General features: G+C 40.7%; 1 protein-coding gene across 1 annotated transcript in view; it reads left to right on the top strand.

The window, feature by feature from the left end:
* ITGA9 (integrin subunit alpha 9) overlaps positions 1–18,101 on the top strand; it is a 291,590-nt gene that overhangs the window by 71,971 nt on the left and 201,518 nt on the right. Inside the window, exon 15 of the mRNA XM_077809245.1 lies at positions 609–769. Coding sequence (XP_077665371.1) covers positions 609–769 — 161 coding nt within the window. The remainder of the gene's footprint in view (positions 1–608; positions 770–18,101) is intronic.

The following is an 18,101-nucleotide window of genomic DNA, read 5'->3' as shown; positions in this document are numbered from 1 at the left end:
CTCAGACATTGTTGCATTCACTTGGGTGGCAGGTAGAATCCACCTGGATTATTCAACCAGTAATCAAATTGTTGGGTAGACAGAGAAGAAGCCTTCTTTTGGCCACAATAGTATCAAAATACAAAACAGCAAACTTTACTGAACTATGCACCAGATAGAATAGAATGAAAGAAGACCCCCTGCTGATAGTTTATTGGTCTATGGAGTGCATGTTCTGTAGCTTTCAGGGGAATAATATTCATAAAGGGAAATGAAATACAAACAACTACCTCTAGTTAAATTCTAAATGCTAATAAGATTATAACTCAACCAGGAAATGCCAAGTTCTTGTTGACATCTGGTCCTTAGTTTATGGTGATGTGGAGGGAAAACAAAGCATGTTTGTTTTCTTTCAACAGGGTGAGTAAAATATCTCTTACAATTTTTTGGATTATTTTTTTACTCGTGCTTTCTCACATTCCTGGTAAAGGGCCTCCTCATCCAAGGTGCTACTCATCCTCTAAGTAAACATGCCAGAAGATACAACAGGACAAACTGAAAGGCTGCTAGAGAAGAACCACCTTGGGCTGACAGTCATGGAATCTTTTTGTTTTCTTTTTTTTTGGCAGGTTTGAATTATATCTTGACTGCAGATGTGGCAAAGAAAGAAAAAGGCCAACAGCCCAGGGTTTATTTTGTGTTTTCTGGAGAAACAATGGGACAGGTTGTGGAGCAGTTACAGCTGTCATACATGAGGGAAAAGTGTGATCACTACCTAGCCTATGTGAAGGTCAGTCCATTCCATCTCTTCTCTGGCATTCACCTTTTTGCAGTTCCATCTGTTGCTTTAAGTATTTATTCTATAGGCCATCAAAGGCGTTATGTTTGACTTGGTTTGGGATACTTTTGCTTTTTAGTTCCTGTGTTTGAGCTTTTCTGGATCAACGGAAGGGCCCTTCTCAGTGGAAGGTTTTGAACTTCCTCCCCAAGAGATCTGCCCTCGGAGGCAGATATGGATTTGATGGCCTTCAGCACACAATGTCAGGAATATTAATTGGATGGATTGTGGTTTTTTTTGGCTGTTATATTTCCCCCAAATATGGATGCTAAGTTACTATGGCGGAACAGCAGTAGTTGGACAGCTTTATTTCGATGTATGTTTTAGGGTCTAAGCAGTGGGCCCTCTCCAAATTATTTACTTTTGCCACGATGACTGTGGGAGGCTCCCAGGTGGCTGCTGGCTCAACTTTCAGTTCTGGGGCACACTCTTGACTTCATTTTGGGGTGAGATTGGAGGCGGGTTCATTGGAACTTTTATCCATGTCATGGATTGATTGTTACACATCCCCACTCTTGAATAAAGGAGGTGTCTCCAGCCATGTTTCTGGAGGGACAATATTGTTCCTTTGACAGAGTACGCTACCAATGAGTTGGTAGAAAATGCTAATGATCTTTGGTCTACAGCTATTACTGACGAAATGTCCCCTAGGTGTCCTCTTAGTTGAGAAGTAAATAAAAAAGCAATAGAGAATTATAATTCTGTTTATAGAAGTCTAGAGGATGGTTAAAAATAATCCATGCAGTAAGAAATTATTCTTTTAAATTGTATACATGACTTTTGTGTTTTCATGTGTAAAGCATCATGAAGCAAATCTGTGGAGCAATATGCTGAGATGATACAACTGGCCTGGTGATGCATATGCTGCTGCGTAACAATTACTGGTCTCTCGTTTCAAGGACACTTCTACATAAATTAGGCTGACCTAAATTCACTTTGCTTCACATGGCAGATACTGAGACAGTCCCTGTTTTTAAACTCCATGTTATCTTTGCATTTCCACTGACAAGCCAGTGTAGCCAATAATCCTCATAAGGAGGAACTCTTTCAGGAAGCTGCTTTGTACCTAAAGACCCTGAGGCTGGGAGATGAAATTAATCCTTGACATTATTAGCATTTTTATGCAAGGTTGCTGACATAACTGAAAACAAACATAATGACCACCAAGAAAGCAACCATGTGCTATTAAGTTGCGTGTGTCCCTGGATGTCGACTACATCTTCCAAGGTTTTCTGCTTATGGGGCAGCTCCCGGTTTCCGCTGTGGAAAAAGCTTATTACAGAAAATTTAAGCAAATTAGTTTACCATTAACTGGAATATCTGGATGCATGTTTAATAATTCTGGCCTTTCTCCAAAGCAGCATGTCCGATCAGGCTTTAGTATATAATATTATGGAATTCTGGTGATTAAAACAGTTCAGGGAATATGCTCCTTTATTACTTAGCTCTTGCATTAAGAAATACTTACTTTCATACTATTGTGGTTTATGGGTGATGTAACCCTATTGTGGTTTTTGGGTGATGTATAGAATTCACTAGGGGGAAACACAAGTCTGAAAAGTGATTGTATTTGTTGTAATTATTGTTAGCTAAGGCTTGGGATACAAAATGTTTTCAAAGAGAAACTATTTGCCCTCAAAACACTTGGGAATTGTAATTGCTTATGTAAAGGAAATATATAAACACATTTAAATTTACCAGCAGCTGTTTATTAATAAAGTGAAACAGCTGTTTAACAAATAGGATTTAGTTGTTTATAGGATATAGGCAAGGCCAAGGTTTTTTTCCAATTTGGCGAAACTGCAGGAAAGGTCATTAGTTTGCGTAAGGAAGGATGCAAAGTAGTAAGGAATGATGATCCGTGGTAGTCTCTGCCCTCATGGGAGGAAGTGATGTGGTCCATAGAGTCATTGGAAACATCGAAGAGCCTTGCAGACTCCGGAGGAGTGGAAATGGAGGTCATGATCCTTTACTGTTCTCAATCCTTGAGTAAGAAGCTAGTAAAAATTAAAGTTCTTTGATTACATAGTTTTGTGCGCTAGCTGGTGATGAGATTTGGGTTTTAAGGTTGGCATTGGAATAATTTATCAAGTATTCTTTGCTTTTAGTTTTCCTTTCCCTCCCCTTTGTACCAGGTGCCCTATGAAATTACCCACTTTTCGCATTCTGGTATTTGAGACTGTCCCTAACCCATTCACTTTATTACCATTCATTTAGATTTTCTGTGACAAAAGTCTTAATGTAGCAGCGTTTCTGTTTTGCAACTGCAGTGTTGGAGTATGCGTGGTCACGATGTAGAAATAAGTGCTTAGGAAGACCAAATGAATTGATATATTAACACCTGAGATGGGTCGCCTAATCCTGGCGGGAAAGAAGTTACCTGAACCCACTGGCAGCCAGCAGAACTGCGGGTGATGATGTTCAAATAACAGGATGTTTCTAATTTGTGTAGCTGGCATTTCTCTGATTCAGTGTATAGTGGATAAGCCATGGCTTTTGGAGACAGCCACTCAACTAAAACTGACTGTAGGGCTGCTGGCCTGTCTCCACAGGAAGCACTAGTGCCACACTCAGCATCTGTTCAGGCCCGTCCTTCAGGGCACAGTTTATTCTTCAGACACGAAACTCACAAAATTACACCAAAACAAAGCTATTCCCCTGGCCAAAGCCAGCTGCAGAGGCCTTGTCTATCTCTCTCTCTCTCTCCTCCCTGCTCCAGTGCCTGCTACCAGATTCACCCTGCTTCTTACAGCTGTGCTCTTCAGCTGAGCTTTCATCCCTTTACAGGAATCACCTGACCCCTTCCCAGCTGGCTGTGATAATCTCTTCCCCCAGGCCCAAACACCTGTTCTGAAGAGGCTTTGTCTCCCAACAGAGCTGGCTGGCCCCAGCTGGCTGGCCCTTAGATGAATTCATTACACTTTACACTGTTGCTGAGGGAGAGCATTCACTAGTCCAATGACTCCTCCATAAATCTGAGCAAGAGCTACCCCTCTTTTTCCTACTATTGACTCTGAGCCTGTATAAAATTCTCTGGCTTTTTAAGTAACTGAGTTTCTGATGGTGAGTGACTCTCAAAAGGTTTGGAGTTTGTGTGTTTGGTTCAGTCAAGGCTTCAGAAGTTTGTAGTCTAAGATGAATATTATTCAAAATCATTGAATCTCTCATGGCTACATAATTACGTTTCAAATCTCAGACTCCTGGAAGATTTCTGTTTTCAGTCCATGGTGGAAAGTGGAATGAAACCATGTCAGAGCCACGGAATGATGTGAGTGTGGTTCAAAAGTTAGGTGGGGAGAGACACTGCTGCCAGTTCTGGTTAGCTGACCCTTCGGTATTTGGAATCAGAGGGACCCCAGGTGATCTGCTGTTCTCCGTGACACGTAAACTATCATCTGGCACAAAACCTAAAGTTATTTTTATTTAAGCAGCTCTTGGAGTTTTAAAATTCTTCTGCTCAGTAGAGAATTGGGAGACAGCAGGAACAGTTGAGCTGTGATTGTGATGTTCAACAGTATCACTGGTTTTCTCAGGTTAGTGTTTAGCATTGATGCCGTGCTGATCATTGGGAGGTGCTCTACTGCTGAGCATATGACACTGAATATAACAGCACGGGTAATACTAGAAATATCAGCCCCTATAACTGACCTATAGTAGACTATCGTTGGGTTTCATGTCACTAATCCACAGATCCCACAATAAAAACCCACCAGCCACATCTCGCTTCTCAGCAAAGATTTAATACCAGATTTTGTGATAAGGTCTCATACTTCTAAAACTACAAAATACTGAAATGTGTTTACTAGCATATAATGAAGCATTGTCATAAATAACTGAACTGCACCTTTTCACAGTAAATTAACTAATATATTTTAGAATGCAACGGGCTATAATTTTATAGTCTTCTCCTTGCAAATGCAGAGATTTTTTGCAATGGGACTCTCAGTACATTATGGAGATTCTGCTTTAAATTATTATTACAGTAGTTGCAGGTTTTATGTCAGCAACAGAACTTTTAGTAATAGTGGGACCATTAATTTTCCATTTCCTTATTCTCAGGATGCGCTGTCTTGTTAGTTGTTGCCAAGGGGCAGACTTCCTGGCCGTGCATATTGTCATCTTTGGCACCACTGTCGCTATGCAGAGATTGCAAAACTTGTCACAATTTGTAATTGGTTGCTTCATGGAATATCTAGTGATGTCACTTCTTGTACCATATCCTATATAGGGTTGGCATACCAGCTGATGTCCCAAAAAGCATCTCACTTTTTATTTGAAGACATAACATCAGAGGAAAACAGAATGCCATATCTATTTCAAATACCTTGCTCCAGTTTTCAAAACCTTGTGATGTTTTTTGGCCAAATTCCTGGGCCTCAGAAAGATGGGAATTCAGCTCCTTCAGTAGAAGTAACTTTCTTTGTGATAGTCTGATCACTGCTGACTCTCACAAGTGTAGGGTCGTCCACCTGTGGGAACCTTTCCCAGCATACCTTGCCATGGGGTTCTGAAAGCTGCTTAGCACCTTCTGAAAATGCTGAGTATACTCAATATTCATTGACTTCAATGGGAGCTGAGGGCAATTAGCCCCTTTGTAGAATCAGGCCCCTGGTTCATAGAAATTATGCAGAAAATTATCAAAGATTGTGCAGTGCTGATCATGTAGAGAGAGTCAGAAAAGATCAATCATTGCTTCATGCTCCACTATCTCAGCTCAGCACCCGCAAACTCCCACTGGAATTTTTTTAAAGTTCTAACTAACTCCAGCTGGCATCAAGCTATTGAGACACCTCTTCACAATTCTTGTAAGCAAATCACAGGTCAGTGCTTAAAATCCCTTCACAAAATGTTTTCTAGGTTGTTGAATTATTTTAAAGGCCACCACTGTCTTCTGCGAGCTTGTCAGACTCAGTAACAAAATACATCTGCTTTTATCCTGCAAGCCTCCATCAACGTTACTGGATTAGAGGAAGCCAAAAGAATTTTAAAGCCAGTTCTTTTATTTTCTAATATATGTGTATCGCTTTCAGTAGAACGCGCAGCAAACACAAAAATTAGAGAAATAAGAATATGACAGGAAAGGGAGGAGCAAGAGTAAAGAGATAGAGGCTCCAGAAATTGAAAAGAAAAAAAGTTAGATGTTTTCCTCTATATTTCTCTAATCTTAATCTTGATTGGGCTGTATACTATGGTGTTCTACTTGTCCTCACCTCTACTCAGAGGCCATGTGAATTGAAGGTACTCAGCAAATCCCACAGATGGACCCATAATGTGTTTAACATGCATTCTGACCAGAGCAGTTTTACAACATTGAACCCCTTATAGAATTTTGTTTCCAGGTTGTGGCTGCTGTTACTTCCTCCTTTTCTGAATTTCCCTCATATTTAGAAAAATGTGAGAGGATGGGACAGGAAAATCCACCAACCTGAATTTGAAACTGAGAGCAAACAGTATAGTGCTGCACATTTGTTAGGTCAAATCTTTTCTTCATCTTATTTTCACAAGGCTGAAGGTTGAAGGCTGGTCAACTGAGCTAGCTATTGCTATCAGTCAGTGCTGTTGCTGTTCAAAGCCAGGGCCCTTAACAGCCTCAAACAGCCTCAACAAACACAGCACACAATTACATCAGATATTGCACTTATATTTTCCAGAGACTGTTATCTCTATGGCTAGCTGGTTGTCTTAAACAGTCCCATGGTGCCCATAATTTAACTCCTATTGACTCCAGTCATAGCTACAGAGGAGGACAGAGCTGATCAACAAATATTATTGCCACTAAACTCAGTTTATAATGGCAGTCTAGGTTATGAGTTTGTATTGAGTTTGCATGAACCAAGCAATAAAGAGTTCTGATTATAAAAATGCTACTTGTCCACAGAAATCACCATGGCTGTCTCTCTCATTTGCTTTTGAATTCTGAGGACCTGAACCTTCCATTTTAAACTTTAATTCAGGCATTTGGGTCTCTAAGGCCCTGATATTGTGAGCTGGTGATCTTTCACAACTGAGTCTCTAAAGCCAACTTAATTGAGAACATAAGGACCATACTGGGTCAGATCAAAGGTGCAGCCCAGTATCCTGTCTTTTGACAGTGGCCAACAGGTGGTTCAGCGGAAATAAACAAACAAAACAGGCAATCATCAAGTGATCCATCCCCTGTTGCCCATTCCCAGCTTCTGGCAAACAGGCTAGGGATACCATCCCTGCCCATACTGGCTAATAGTTATTGATAGACCTATCCTCCATGAACTTATCTAGTTCTTTTTGGAACCCTGTTGTAGTCTTGGCCTTCACAACATCCTCTGCCAAGGAGTTCCACAGGTTCCACAGAGCCCATTTGCAGTTTGTTTTATTGTGACTGTACCTGTATCTGCAGCTGTTTGATCTCACCTAATGGGAATATCTGCATCAAAAAATAACTTATTCTTAAAATCATAGTAATCTTACTTGTAGAGTCTTTGTAGCACTCAAATAGCTTCACCTTCAAGGATGATGTTTCAAAGATGTTATAGACATTGATGATACACAAACAGGCTTGCTCATCCTTGAGACAACCTCTCCCTTTTATATTTATTAAAGATATTCTAACAGAAACAGGTGTTGGCTGTGGTTAGTAATATTACAATAGTTTCTAGGAATCCCAATCAAGGGCCATGTCCCCATAGTGTTTGTGTCTGTTCAGTCTAGTAATAAAAGACAGTCCTGGTCTCAGAGAGCTCACAATCTTTGTGTCAGACAGGACATAACAGGTAGACAAGACAAGCAAATAAGTTGCAGGTGGATTTGGAGGACAACGTAAAAATAAAATAGTTTGGCAGAAATCACTGCTCATCATATCGCTTCTGAAATCCAGCAGTTGGCTGCCTTTCATTTGTTTTCTCCTTTGAAAGAATGAATGACCTTCACAACTGATTTGAAACTGTGATTCCCATGACTTTATGGGCTTTTTGGTCACCGACGGAAATTCATTGCCTAATCCTATTCCCCATTATTGTAGATGTTCTCCTCTTCTTGATACCTCCCAGTATTATTGAAGTCTTGCATTTCTGCTTATGTTTGCTTGTGTTTAAGGATGTATAAGGATTTCCATTATACGCCTCTTCAAACCTTTACAAAAGTTTATCCCTTTGGGGGAAGAAAAGCAGTCCTTTTGTGGCTGGGATTGTTATGCATTTCTCTACAAAAATTTTTTGGAAATGAAGAATCACCAACACTGTGTTTCAAGGATCACATTTTTCATGGTTCTTCACCACCAACAAAAAAGCAGCCAAAGCTGACTTCCTTTATAGTAGGTTGCTGTTGTCTGGCCTCGTTGTTAAATAGCTTTAGCTGGATTGCTCAGGATTGAGCCTGCTTGTCCACAGTGGTCTGGGGGCCAATTCTGAGACCCTAACACTTTGGCTGATGAAACATGAGTCATGCAGCTGACCACTCCAGCCTTAGATGGGTAAACTGCTCCACTGAATCCCTCCCCCTACTTCTCATAGAATGAATCTCCCATTGGCTTTGACTGTTCTCCCACCCTCATAGCCTGATTGGAGTGAGTGGCTCGGGATGGCAGAGACCAATGTGCCCAAAGGGAGAGGAGAGAAATAAAAACAAGCGATTGGTTTTGGTGTGCTTTTGTGCATTAGTGCAGAGGCTGATTTCAGAGCTGCAGCAGCTATGAAAATCCGTCACAGATGCCAAGAATTTCAGTGGATTTGGACCACAGGGTAGACAAAGAGACAAATGACCTAGTGCACTGGTCAGCAGGAAGTTTACAAATACTGTATGTAAGACCAAAGGCTCTGTGCAGCTTTGCCAAGAGTGACGACTGCAGTGAGAATCAGGGGCTTACATTTTTGGGTTTGTTTCTTTCATTGTCCTTGCCGAGCCATCTAGTGAGTGTCAGAAGGAGCCAGGCTCAGTCACATCACATGTTCTGCCTCTGAGTGGGTGGGTGGGCGGGCTGATTTATAAAGCAAAGCTTTATTTGTATAAATGTGTGGCTTTGGACAATCTGGTGTATTGCTGCTGGCCAGAACAGTGTGCAAAACATGCTGGTAGACTATTGTACCTAACATTTTCCATTGCCTCACCCTGATGTAAGGAGTTCAGCCTTCTCCCCTTGGAGATGTAGTGGCCAGGCATGACTGTGCATTGTGGGAAGCTGCCGGTGGCCTTGGAAAGCTCCTCTGACAGTCTGAGAGGCGCACGGTACATAGCTGTGCTGTGCTCCATTCTGAACTGCAGCGGAGCACAGGGTTCCTCTTCAGTGTCTCTCATAAATGCAGGGATTTAGCTGTGTTTAAAAAGGGAAGGTTAGGAATGTGTTGGCAGGGAGGAAGATGTTTGAGCTAAGTGTGTGGTTTGCCAGAGATCGAAATGATATTAATTGTTGTTTGTTTGTTTTTGGGTTTCCTTTTACTTTTGCAGAGGTTTTGTTATTTGCCAAAGATCTGATCCAAAGCCCATTAAGTCAGTGGGGAGCCTTTCTACTTTGTCTCTGGCGTCTGACCCAAGTCTGGCTTGGGAACTAGGTGCTACCTAAATTCTAGTCACATCTTCCTCCCCTCCCCCACCCCTCCTGCTGCCATTGAAGACAATGGGAGACTCTGGAAACCTCCACAGGGCTGAGTCTTTCATGCTTATTAATTTGAACATTCATCCATGCCTGTGTGCGCTCTCGATTTAAGGGAGAGAACGTTTATGGATTCCCACCTCTGCCAATCTTTCTAACTCTCGAGGAAATTACCACGTTTTCCCCCATACTGATTTACGACTTGGCTGTAGAAGTTCAAACTCTGCGTGTCTCTGTTGTGGGAAAGGGAAACTCCTGGTGATTGCATGAGGGCACAACTGTGTAGTAAAAATTTACCTTTTAGTTGAAGGAGGTCTTGGAACCTACCATGAAAATAGAATGCTTTTTAGTTTCCAAGCTTCTGTACTCATCAATAAAACTGAATTGGCATGAGCAGGTTAGCATTTAACCACACACATTTAATGGCGTGGGAGTACGCGTGCGGGGAGCGGGGAAGGAATTCAGCAAATCCAGATAGGAATTATGCAGCACGTGATATGTTTTTTTGCTTGAATGTATTTCATAAATATAGTCTGTTGTATTGCTTAATCTCCCTGAGGTCATCAGGATATATAGTATATGTTCCATGAAATGAATGTACGATATGGGTCTCATAAATTCTGCTGAAAGCACTGGATGTTCCTTTCAAACGATGGCTCTTGGTATCAAAATAATTAAGTTTATGTATTAACCTGCAGGCAGGTTTCACCACTGGTGACACATATGCACAAGGCAATGTGGGTTATTTATGGTGCAGGCAGAAATACTGTTGCTCCAGAGGGACTGCTTAGGAGGGATCCTGCCAGAGCAACCCTGGGTTTACTCCTTCCTGTTTGTAGTCAAAGCCCATTTGTCTCAAAACAAAACAAATGTTGTCTTGAAGAAGGCCCACTCAATAGAATGCCCAATGCTTTGACTGCTAAGGTTGCTTTTTCATTTTTCCTGCCAATTTTCATCCACTATAATCCTGAGTAAACCATAAATGGGATCTGTTGCACCAGACTTGCACCTTAAGCCCTTTGATTTACTCTCGGTCCCTATTTGTCTAAATGTCTGGCTCTTCTAGAGATTCCCTCTACAGTTGGAGGGAAATGCAATTTTTCCAAACTGACTTCTACATGCACTTTTTTGTGTATATTTTAACCAAGTTATAAATGGTCCTTTTACATAGAAAACCTAGATAGCAAATGTAAGAAACTATGTATCCGTGTGATAAATACAAGAGACATGCACATGCCTGGTCAGTTCAGTATCTACTACCATATTACCTGTCTACTAATCCATCCGTCATGCACAACATGGGGTATTAATTGGTGTCTGCTATCAACCACCAAATCATTGATAAATTGGACAGGGTCCAGAAAAGAACCACAAGAATGATTAAATGATTAGAAAACATGTCCTGTAGTGATAGACTCAAGGAGTTCTATTTATTTAGCTTAACCGAGAACATTGAGGGATGACTTGATTACAGTCTAAAAGTACCTACATGGGGAACAAATATTTGATGTTGGGCTCTTCAGTGTAGCAGAGAAAGGTATGACATGATCCAGTGACTGGAAACTGAAGCTAAGTAAATTCAGACTGAAAATAGGGTATACATTTTAAACAGTGAAGGTGATTAACCATTGGAACAATTTACCAAGGGTGGTGGTGGATTCTCCATCGCTGGCAATTTTAAAATCAAGTGGAGTTTTTCCCCCCTAACAGATCTGCTCTAGGAATTATTTTCGGGAAGTTCTATGACCTGTTTTGGACAGGTGGTCAGACTAGATAATGTTCCCTTCTGATCTGTGACTCCATGAATATGAATCTTGCCCAGACTTATTTGCACAGGTGCTCATATGCTATGGTCTGGAATTTCCCCCTCATTTTACAGCTACCCAAAGCCCAGGAGGTTTGAACAATGTATATTTTTATGTTGACAGGCTATTTTAAGAGGGGATTAGGGTGAAGGAGTGTTTTGCATTTATTATTGTTTATTTTTCTCTTCTGGGACTCATGATGTAACTAAGGCACTCATCTTTACGGGCTGAAGAATACAAATAATAAATATCAGACCTGGCTCTTTTATAGCCCTTGTCATCAGTAGATCTCAATGTGTTTAGAAAGTTCAGTATCAGTAGACCCATTTTACAGATGGGGAAACTAAGACATGGAGGGGAAGTGAGTTGCCCAAGATCACCCAGCAGGCCAGTGGCAGAGCTGGAAGTAGAACCAATGTCTCCCGAGTCCAGTCCCGTACTCTATCCCCTACACTATCCTATCTGGATTTTAGAAACTCTGTAAACCATTCCTAAACTAGTTTTTTGTGTCAGGTGGTGTAAACTAAACACATGATGGCATATTGTGCTTTAAAGGTAGATCGGCACTTGTATGGGGGTGGATGTACATAATTAACTCTTGATTTTGCTACTCATCCCCATCCCAACTGAATCCCAAACTCTTCCTACAAAACTATATAGTAACGAAAGGTTGCGGGGGGGGACCATGTGTCCTCCTTTAGTCTCAGTTTAGATCAGTGGTGGGCAACCTGTGGCCCGCGGGCTGCATGCAGCCCATCAGGGTAATCTGCTGGCGGGCTGCAAGACAGTTTGTTTACATTGACCGTCTGCAGCTCCGAGTGGTCGCGATTCACCATTCCTGGCCAGTGGGAGCTGCAGGCGGTCAATATAAACAAACTGTCTCATGGCCTACCAGCAGATTACCCTGACGGGCCATGGGTCGCAGGTTGCCCACAAGTTGTTTAGATTTTCTCCTTGCAGCTTGTTTGTCTCCGTGGTTTTCCTGTTTACAATACAAGGAGGAATATCAGGCAATGTGGTGATTGTGGACCAACAGCTTGCTTATCCTATCTAAACTGGGGAGTGCATAAAATTATCACCGTCTTATTTTGTTATCCTTTGGAAGGAATGAGCAAAGCACTTTATGAGGAAACATTAGAGACAACTTCCAGCATAAGACTCCTGTCTATGTGAAAAAGAAAACAATTAGTTTGTGAAAGATGTGGCCACTGGGTTTATTCCAAATCTATAACCTTTTGATTGTTGGCAGACTCCTGAGGTCTGCTGGGGAAGTTATATGTAGAATGTACTTGGTTTGTTTTGGATGGCGAACAGGTAATTCTAAGCCAGTGCTTTAGTTCATAGTGTAAGTATGAACCTGGTAATGTGTCTGAAGGATTGCATTTGTAATGCATTTCAGCAAGAGATGGATGAACTGACGTGACAGAAAATGCTCTCTCCCTCAACATACACCTTGAGCTATCACCCTTTCCTTACCACTAAATTAAACTCAAACTTTTGTGATTCAGTAATGTTTGACCCGCCTTCCCTCATTCCCAGAGAGAGATGGGGTAATTACAATCGATGTGGTAACTATTTATTAAAAATTATTTTAAATGTCACTCTGCAAACAAACCTCAATTCTGCGAGCTGTTCCACATGGACAGCTCCCTACACCCTCTCAGAGCCTCATCCACTTTAGAGAGTGGTTAGTGCTCTAAACCCTGATCCTGCGAGTTGCTCCATGTGATTTGGATGCTTTTGCCCACATGGAGCCCATGTGAATGGGGCTCCATTCTGGTTCAGGGCTCCACCCTGTGGAACAATTTGCAGGAGCTAGGGTTGCCAGTTTCAGTTGGATGTATTCCTGGAGGTTTCATCATATGACATAATCTTTAATTAAAGTTTGATCTTTAATTCCTGGAGACTCCAGGACAAATCTGGAGGGTTGGCAACCAAGGAAGGAGCAGGGCCTTAGATTACCACAAGTTTCAGGCCCACAAGTATTTTCAGTCTAATACAGATGGGGAAGAAAAGAAGACAAGACATGGGGAATCTACATTGAAGTCTATACCTTCTTCCTTCAGCCTATACGTTGCATAATTATAGAATCCCGTAGACTGACTTAGAAAAACACACTTGCTTAGACTCACTCCTACTTACTGATGAGTAACGTGTACACTCTGCACTCAGTTACACATCCCTTCTGATTTTAGTATAGGTTTAAGGAAACCTAAGTTGGTGTAACTCACACCTGGGGTGTCCAGAAGAGAGGAGGGTAGTAAGAAAAGCAGCTAACAGAAAGATGTATGAAGGTGTAAATTAAAACTGGTCATTTGATATGTGAATTTATAGCTCCTTACACCTTCCAGCCCCTTTTCATGCAAGAGGTCCACAGGTCTCCAGGAGGTATGTAGAAGTCAAGACACCAAAGGGAAAAAGAAAATAAATGATAGATTATTCCATTTGAATATTCTATAACTTTGCACTGTTCAGAAATTGCTTTGCAAGTGTTCAGAGTGACAGAGATGCTCAGCTTTGTGGATCTGTCATAGTATGAAAACACAAGTTGATCTTCATGCACTTGAAGAAATAAAAAGTTTGACCATTAATATGTCCAAGGTTCCACTCTTGATCATTTATCGTTTTCACTGTGGTATCCATTAGAATGTTGATACTTCACTTAGAACATATAATGCACTTGGGGTAGGTCTTAAGATGGTTTTAATGTGTTAGGCAGTACTAAAGCTATTAGGAAGTAGGGAGCACAAGGAAATTCATGTTAACTGCTTTTTTTTAAATATACTAGAGCTGGGCAGGAGCAGAATTTTCTGTTATATGGGGAATTTGTTGTCTATTTTGGAATGGAATAAAACCCAAAATTTTTTAGAAATTTCACAGGAAATGAAATGCATTTTTTTACCCTTTTAACTTTAAAAAATGTTTTTCATATAAAATTCTGTTTTGAAAAGTTTTTTTGGAAAAAAAAAATCCAAAATGCTCCCTTTCAAAATGTTGAAACTGAGCATTTCAACACTATTAAAACACTTGGATGAAATTTAATTTAGCAAAACATAAAACAATTGACATGTTCAAAAATTTAATTTAAAAGTAATTTTTCATTGAAAAAGATTTAGACAAAAAAATTCTGAACAGCTTTAAAATACAGTAGTGGGACTTGAATGCAAAACCAGAAAGCTTTAAGAATTTCCATTTTAAGCTTCACTCTCTCTTTCATGTGCAAAAGCTCTAAGAGACGAGAACTAAAAATTGTAAGCTGAAAATTTTTAAATGTCATTTGCCTTAAAGGATTTTATTTTTTACCCAGAGAAAACAGGTGTTTTCATTTAGCTATAAAGTACTCCTTTTTAAGTCATGCTGGAAGAGGTCATTTGGTAGTGTTCTGAATTATTCTTTTGGTTACATGTCATTGAAGGAAACATAATTTCATACCTTAGTAAAATTCAAGAACCTGACAAATTAAGATGATTGCAGAGCCTGCATCACAAATTGGGCAAATGAGTCCAATCTCTGGCAGTGATGGGGGAACCCCAAAAGGTTTGCGAGAACGTCTGCGTGTTAGTGGAACTTTCCTGAATCTGAAAAATATTTTTGGTTTGATGGATGGGTGAATGTTCAAGTTGGTTCAGGTCAGATACAGACACCTCATCTCTGGAGAGCTGCTAATGACACTGATATGGGTAATGCTCAGTGTCTTCAATTCTATGATGCACGCTTGCTCAGATCTGCCAAAATGTACTGGAATGTATTCTAGTGAAATGGAGTTATTACTTAAAAGTTGCTTTGACACTGTAGCCATCACAAGCAATAAATATTATCCAAAGGGCGGAGAAATGGCTGCTGTTTATTTGTCTCTTTAAAGAACTGGAGGAATGCCAGGATTTATTTTTAAACTTTATATAACCAATTTTAAATATTTGTGTTGGCCCAGATTGCTTTTCTTATTATTTTGGGAACACTCTGAATTTGTCCTATGTTGTTTCTAATGTTTTTATTTGACTTCAGTCCTCTCTCTGTCCCTGTCATAAATATAAAGGGAAGGGTAACCACCTTTCTGTGTACAGAACTATAAAATCCCTCCTGGCCAGGGGCAAAACCCCTTCACCTGTAAACGGTTAAGAAGCTAAGATAACCTCACTGGCACCTGACCAAAATGACCAGCCTTCAAAGCTGGAGGCGGGGAACAAAGGATCTGTCTGTCTGTGTGATGCTTTTGCCGGGATCAGATTAGGAATGATCTTCAGAACTCCTGTAAAAAGTTAGTAAGCAATCTAGCTAGAAATGTCTTTTTGTTTAATGGCTGGTAAAATAGCTGTGCTGAATGGAGTGTATATTCTTGTTTTTGTGTCTTTTTGTAACTTAAGGTTTTGCCTAGAGGGATTCTCTGTGTTTTGAATCTGATTACCCTGTAAGGTATTTACCATCCTGATTTTACAGAGGTGATTATTTTACTTTTTCTTTAATAAAAATTCTTCTTTTAAGAACCTGATTGCTTTTTCATTGTTCTTAAGATCCAAGGATTTGGGTATGTGTTCACCTATGCAAATTGGTGAGGATTTTTATCAAGCCTTCCCCGGGAAAGGGGGTGTAGGGCTTGGGGGGATATTTTGGGGGGAAGATGACTCCAAGTGGGCTCTTTCCCTGTTCTTTGTTTAACATGCTTGGTGGTGGCAGCATAGGGTTCAAGAACAAGGCAAAGTTTGTAAAATGAGGAAGTTTTTAACCTAAGCTGGTAAGAATAAGCTTAGGGGGTCTTTCATGCAGGTCCCCACATCTGTACCCTAACTAGAGTTCAGAGTGGGGAAGGAACCTTGACAGTCCCTTTGTAGCAAAAATGATATGATATACACAAGTCATTTGGTGGTTAATAGGTTCCCAGCAAGAACTGACACATGTTTCAGTTAATGTACAGATGATATGTTCACAAGAAAACCTATTGAGAGAGCCTCCTGCAATCTAACTTTTTTTTTCTGACTGCATAATCAGGACACACTTTTTTCCTCCCAGTGTTCACACATACTGTAGCAATCCTCAGGAGACCTGTGTGTGTGTGCATCTGAAAAGGATTAACAATGGGTTTGGTTGGGCAGAACGATGCATTGGACACCTGGAATAATATTTGCCTGTGTTTTTGTTACGATCAGTCCCCCTCTCATGAACATTAACCCCACCCACTTCTCTAAAGCATTTTTCATGCAAGAAGACATGAACAGAAGCTAACTAGTTAACTTACCTCTGCCATGATGCCTACTGTATTGGTCAGGCTGCTAGCTGCCTACTGCTACTTTGACCACTTGGACTATTAATGTGTGCAAACATATCTGCCATTAGTATTATCTGTGTGCGTTACCTCTATTTGCCTATATATCCGGTTTTGGATTTTTAAATAAACCTCTAAAAATGATCCAAAGTATATCCAAACTGTCTAAATCTTTTGAGAATGCAAAACTAGGTTGGAGATGCCATGGGAGAAGACTTTTCTAGAGGCATTCTTGGTACTTCTTGCTTCCAGCGTGCCTGTAAATAACTTTCTTGAGATATATGAGTTCTTCCTTTCAGGACCAGCTGGAGCCAGGAAGTGCTGTCAAATATAATAAGACGCTCAGTCAGAGTTTTGGGAAAAGCTTGGTCTGGGTTCATTAATGTATCCCTGCAGTTTTTGCTCTCCAGAGAACCAGGAACTGAAATTGACTAGTCCGTTTAACTGTACAAGTTAAGCAAAGCATGAAATAGAAACAAAAAGCATCAATGATAAAGAGGAAATTGGATTATTAAAATTCTTTCCTTTTTAATAGGTAAGGATTTTTTTAAAAAAGAGTTTAAAATCTGCTGATATGTCTTTAATTGATTTAATTGGTTAAATGTTCTTCCCTTTTTATCCTTGATTTCTTTTCTGTCTCTCAAGGATTTATGATAAGGTATTTTAGGGTGGAAGGACTATCTAAAGATGCTTGTGCTATACTTGAGATGCCAAGCAACTTAATTCTGCAGAACAAGTGCTGGTTCTCTCCTATATTAGGTCTTTAAGGACTACTTCTAGAAAATAGAATGTGAAGATAATTATTTAAAAGCCTTTACTCCTCCACAACTAAATTGCTTTGGTATGGAGTGTAAGTTTTACCACTTTAAAAAAATCTTTTCTTTCCGCTGAAGACATCATCCCTTTGGGGCCAGCCCACATGATAAGGATAGGCAATGAGATGAGTGTTGTACATCAGCATTCCCATGTTAACGGCTAATGCATGGATGGCTCAGCATTATAGACAGATACCTGGATTTATGTTCCCTCAGTGACAAAAAGCCATGGCATAAAAGTTGGCTTTGGTTACCAGACAGCACACTGTCAGGTTTATGACACTGTCAAACGAGCCCATTGGTCCGTGCTGGAACTGCCTCGATTTTCTTCCTCGATTTTTGTTTTGTTCTAAAATGTTGTCCTGTGCACTGTTTAAAAAGCTGCTGTTTTCTATCTTCAGAGGTGGCTGCATGGTGGGTAAAGTTCTTATTTGTAGGTTTTGCAAAACACTTTAGGACCCTGTAAGGTGATTTTATTAATGTACAGTAATGAAATCTGGAGCAAAACGAAGAAAGAAGCGATTATTTTATGAACACACTGAATATAGATAAGTGTTGGAAAAAAGCTGTGATCCCTGAGACTGCTGCAAGAAAGATATAGGAATAGGGTTGCCAGGTGTCTGGCTTTTGACCAGAGCCCCCGATCAAAAAGGGATCCTGCTGGCTCCGGTCAGCACTGCTGACCGGGCTGTTAAAAGTCGGGCTCCCTGCCTGCCCTAGCGCCGTGTGGCTCCTGGAAGCAGCTGCCTGGTCCCTGCGGCCCCTAGGCACATGGGCTGCCAGGAAGGCTCTGCACCCTGCCTGTGCCCCGAGTGCCGGCTAAGCAGCTCCCATTTGCCGG

The sequence above is a fragment of the Eretmochelys imbricata genome, chromosome 2, assembly GCF_965152235.1.
Source record: "Eretmochelys imbricata isolate rEreImb1 chromosome 2, rEreImb1.hap1, whole genome shotgun sequence".
In the NCBI taxonomy this organism is placed as follows: Eukaryota; Metazoa; Chordata; order Testudines; family Cheloniidae; genus Eretmochelys; species Eretmochelys imbricata.
This window is presented reverse-complemented; position numbering and strand designations above follow the sequence as displayed.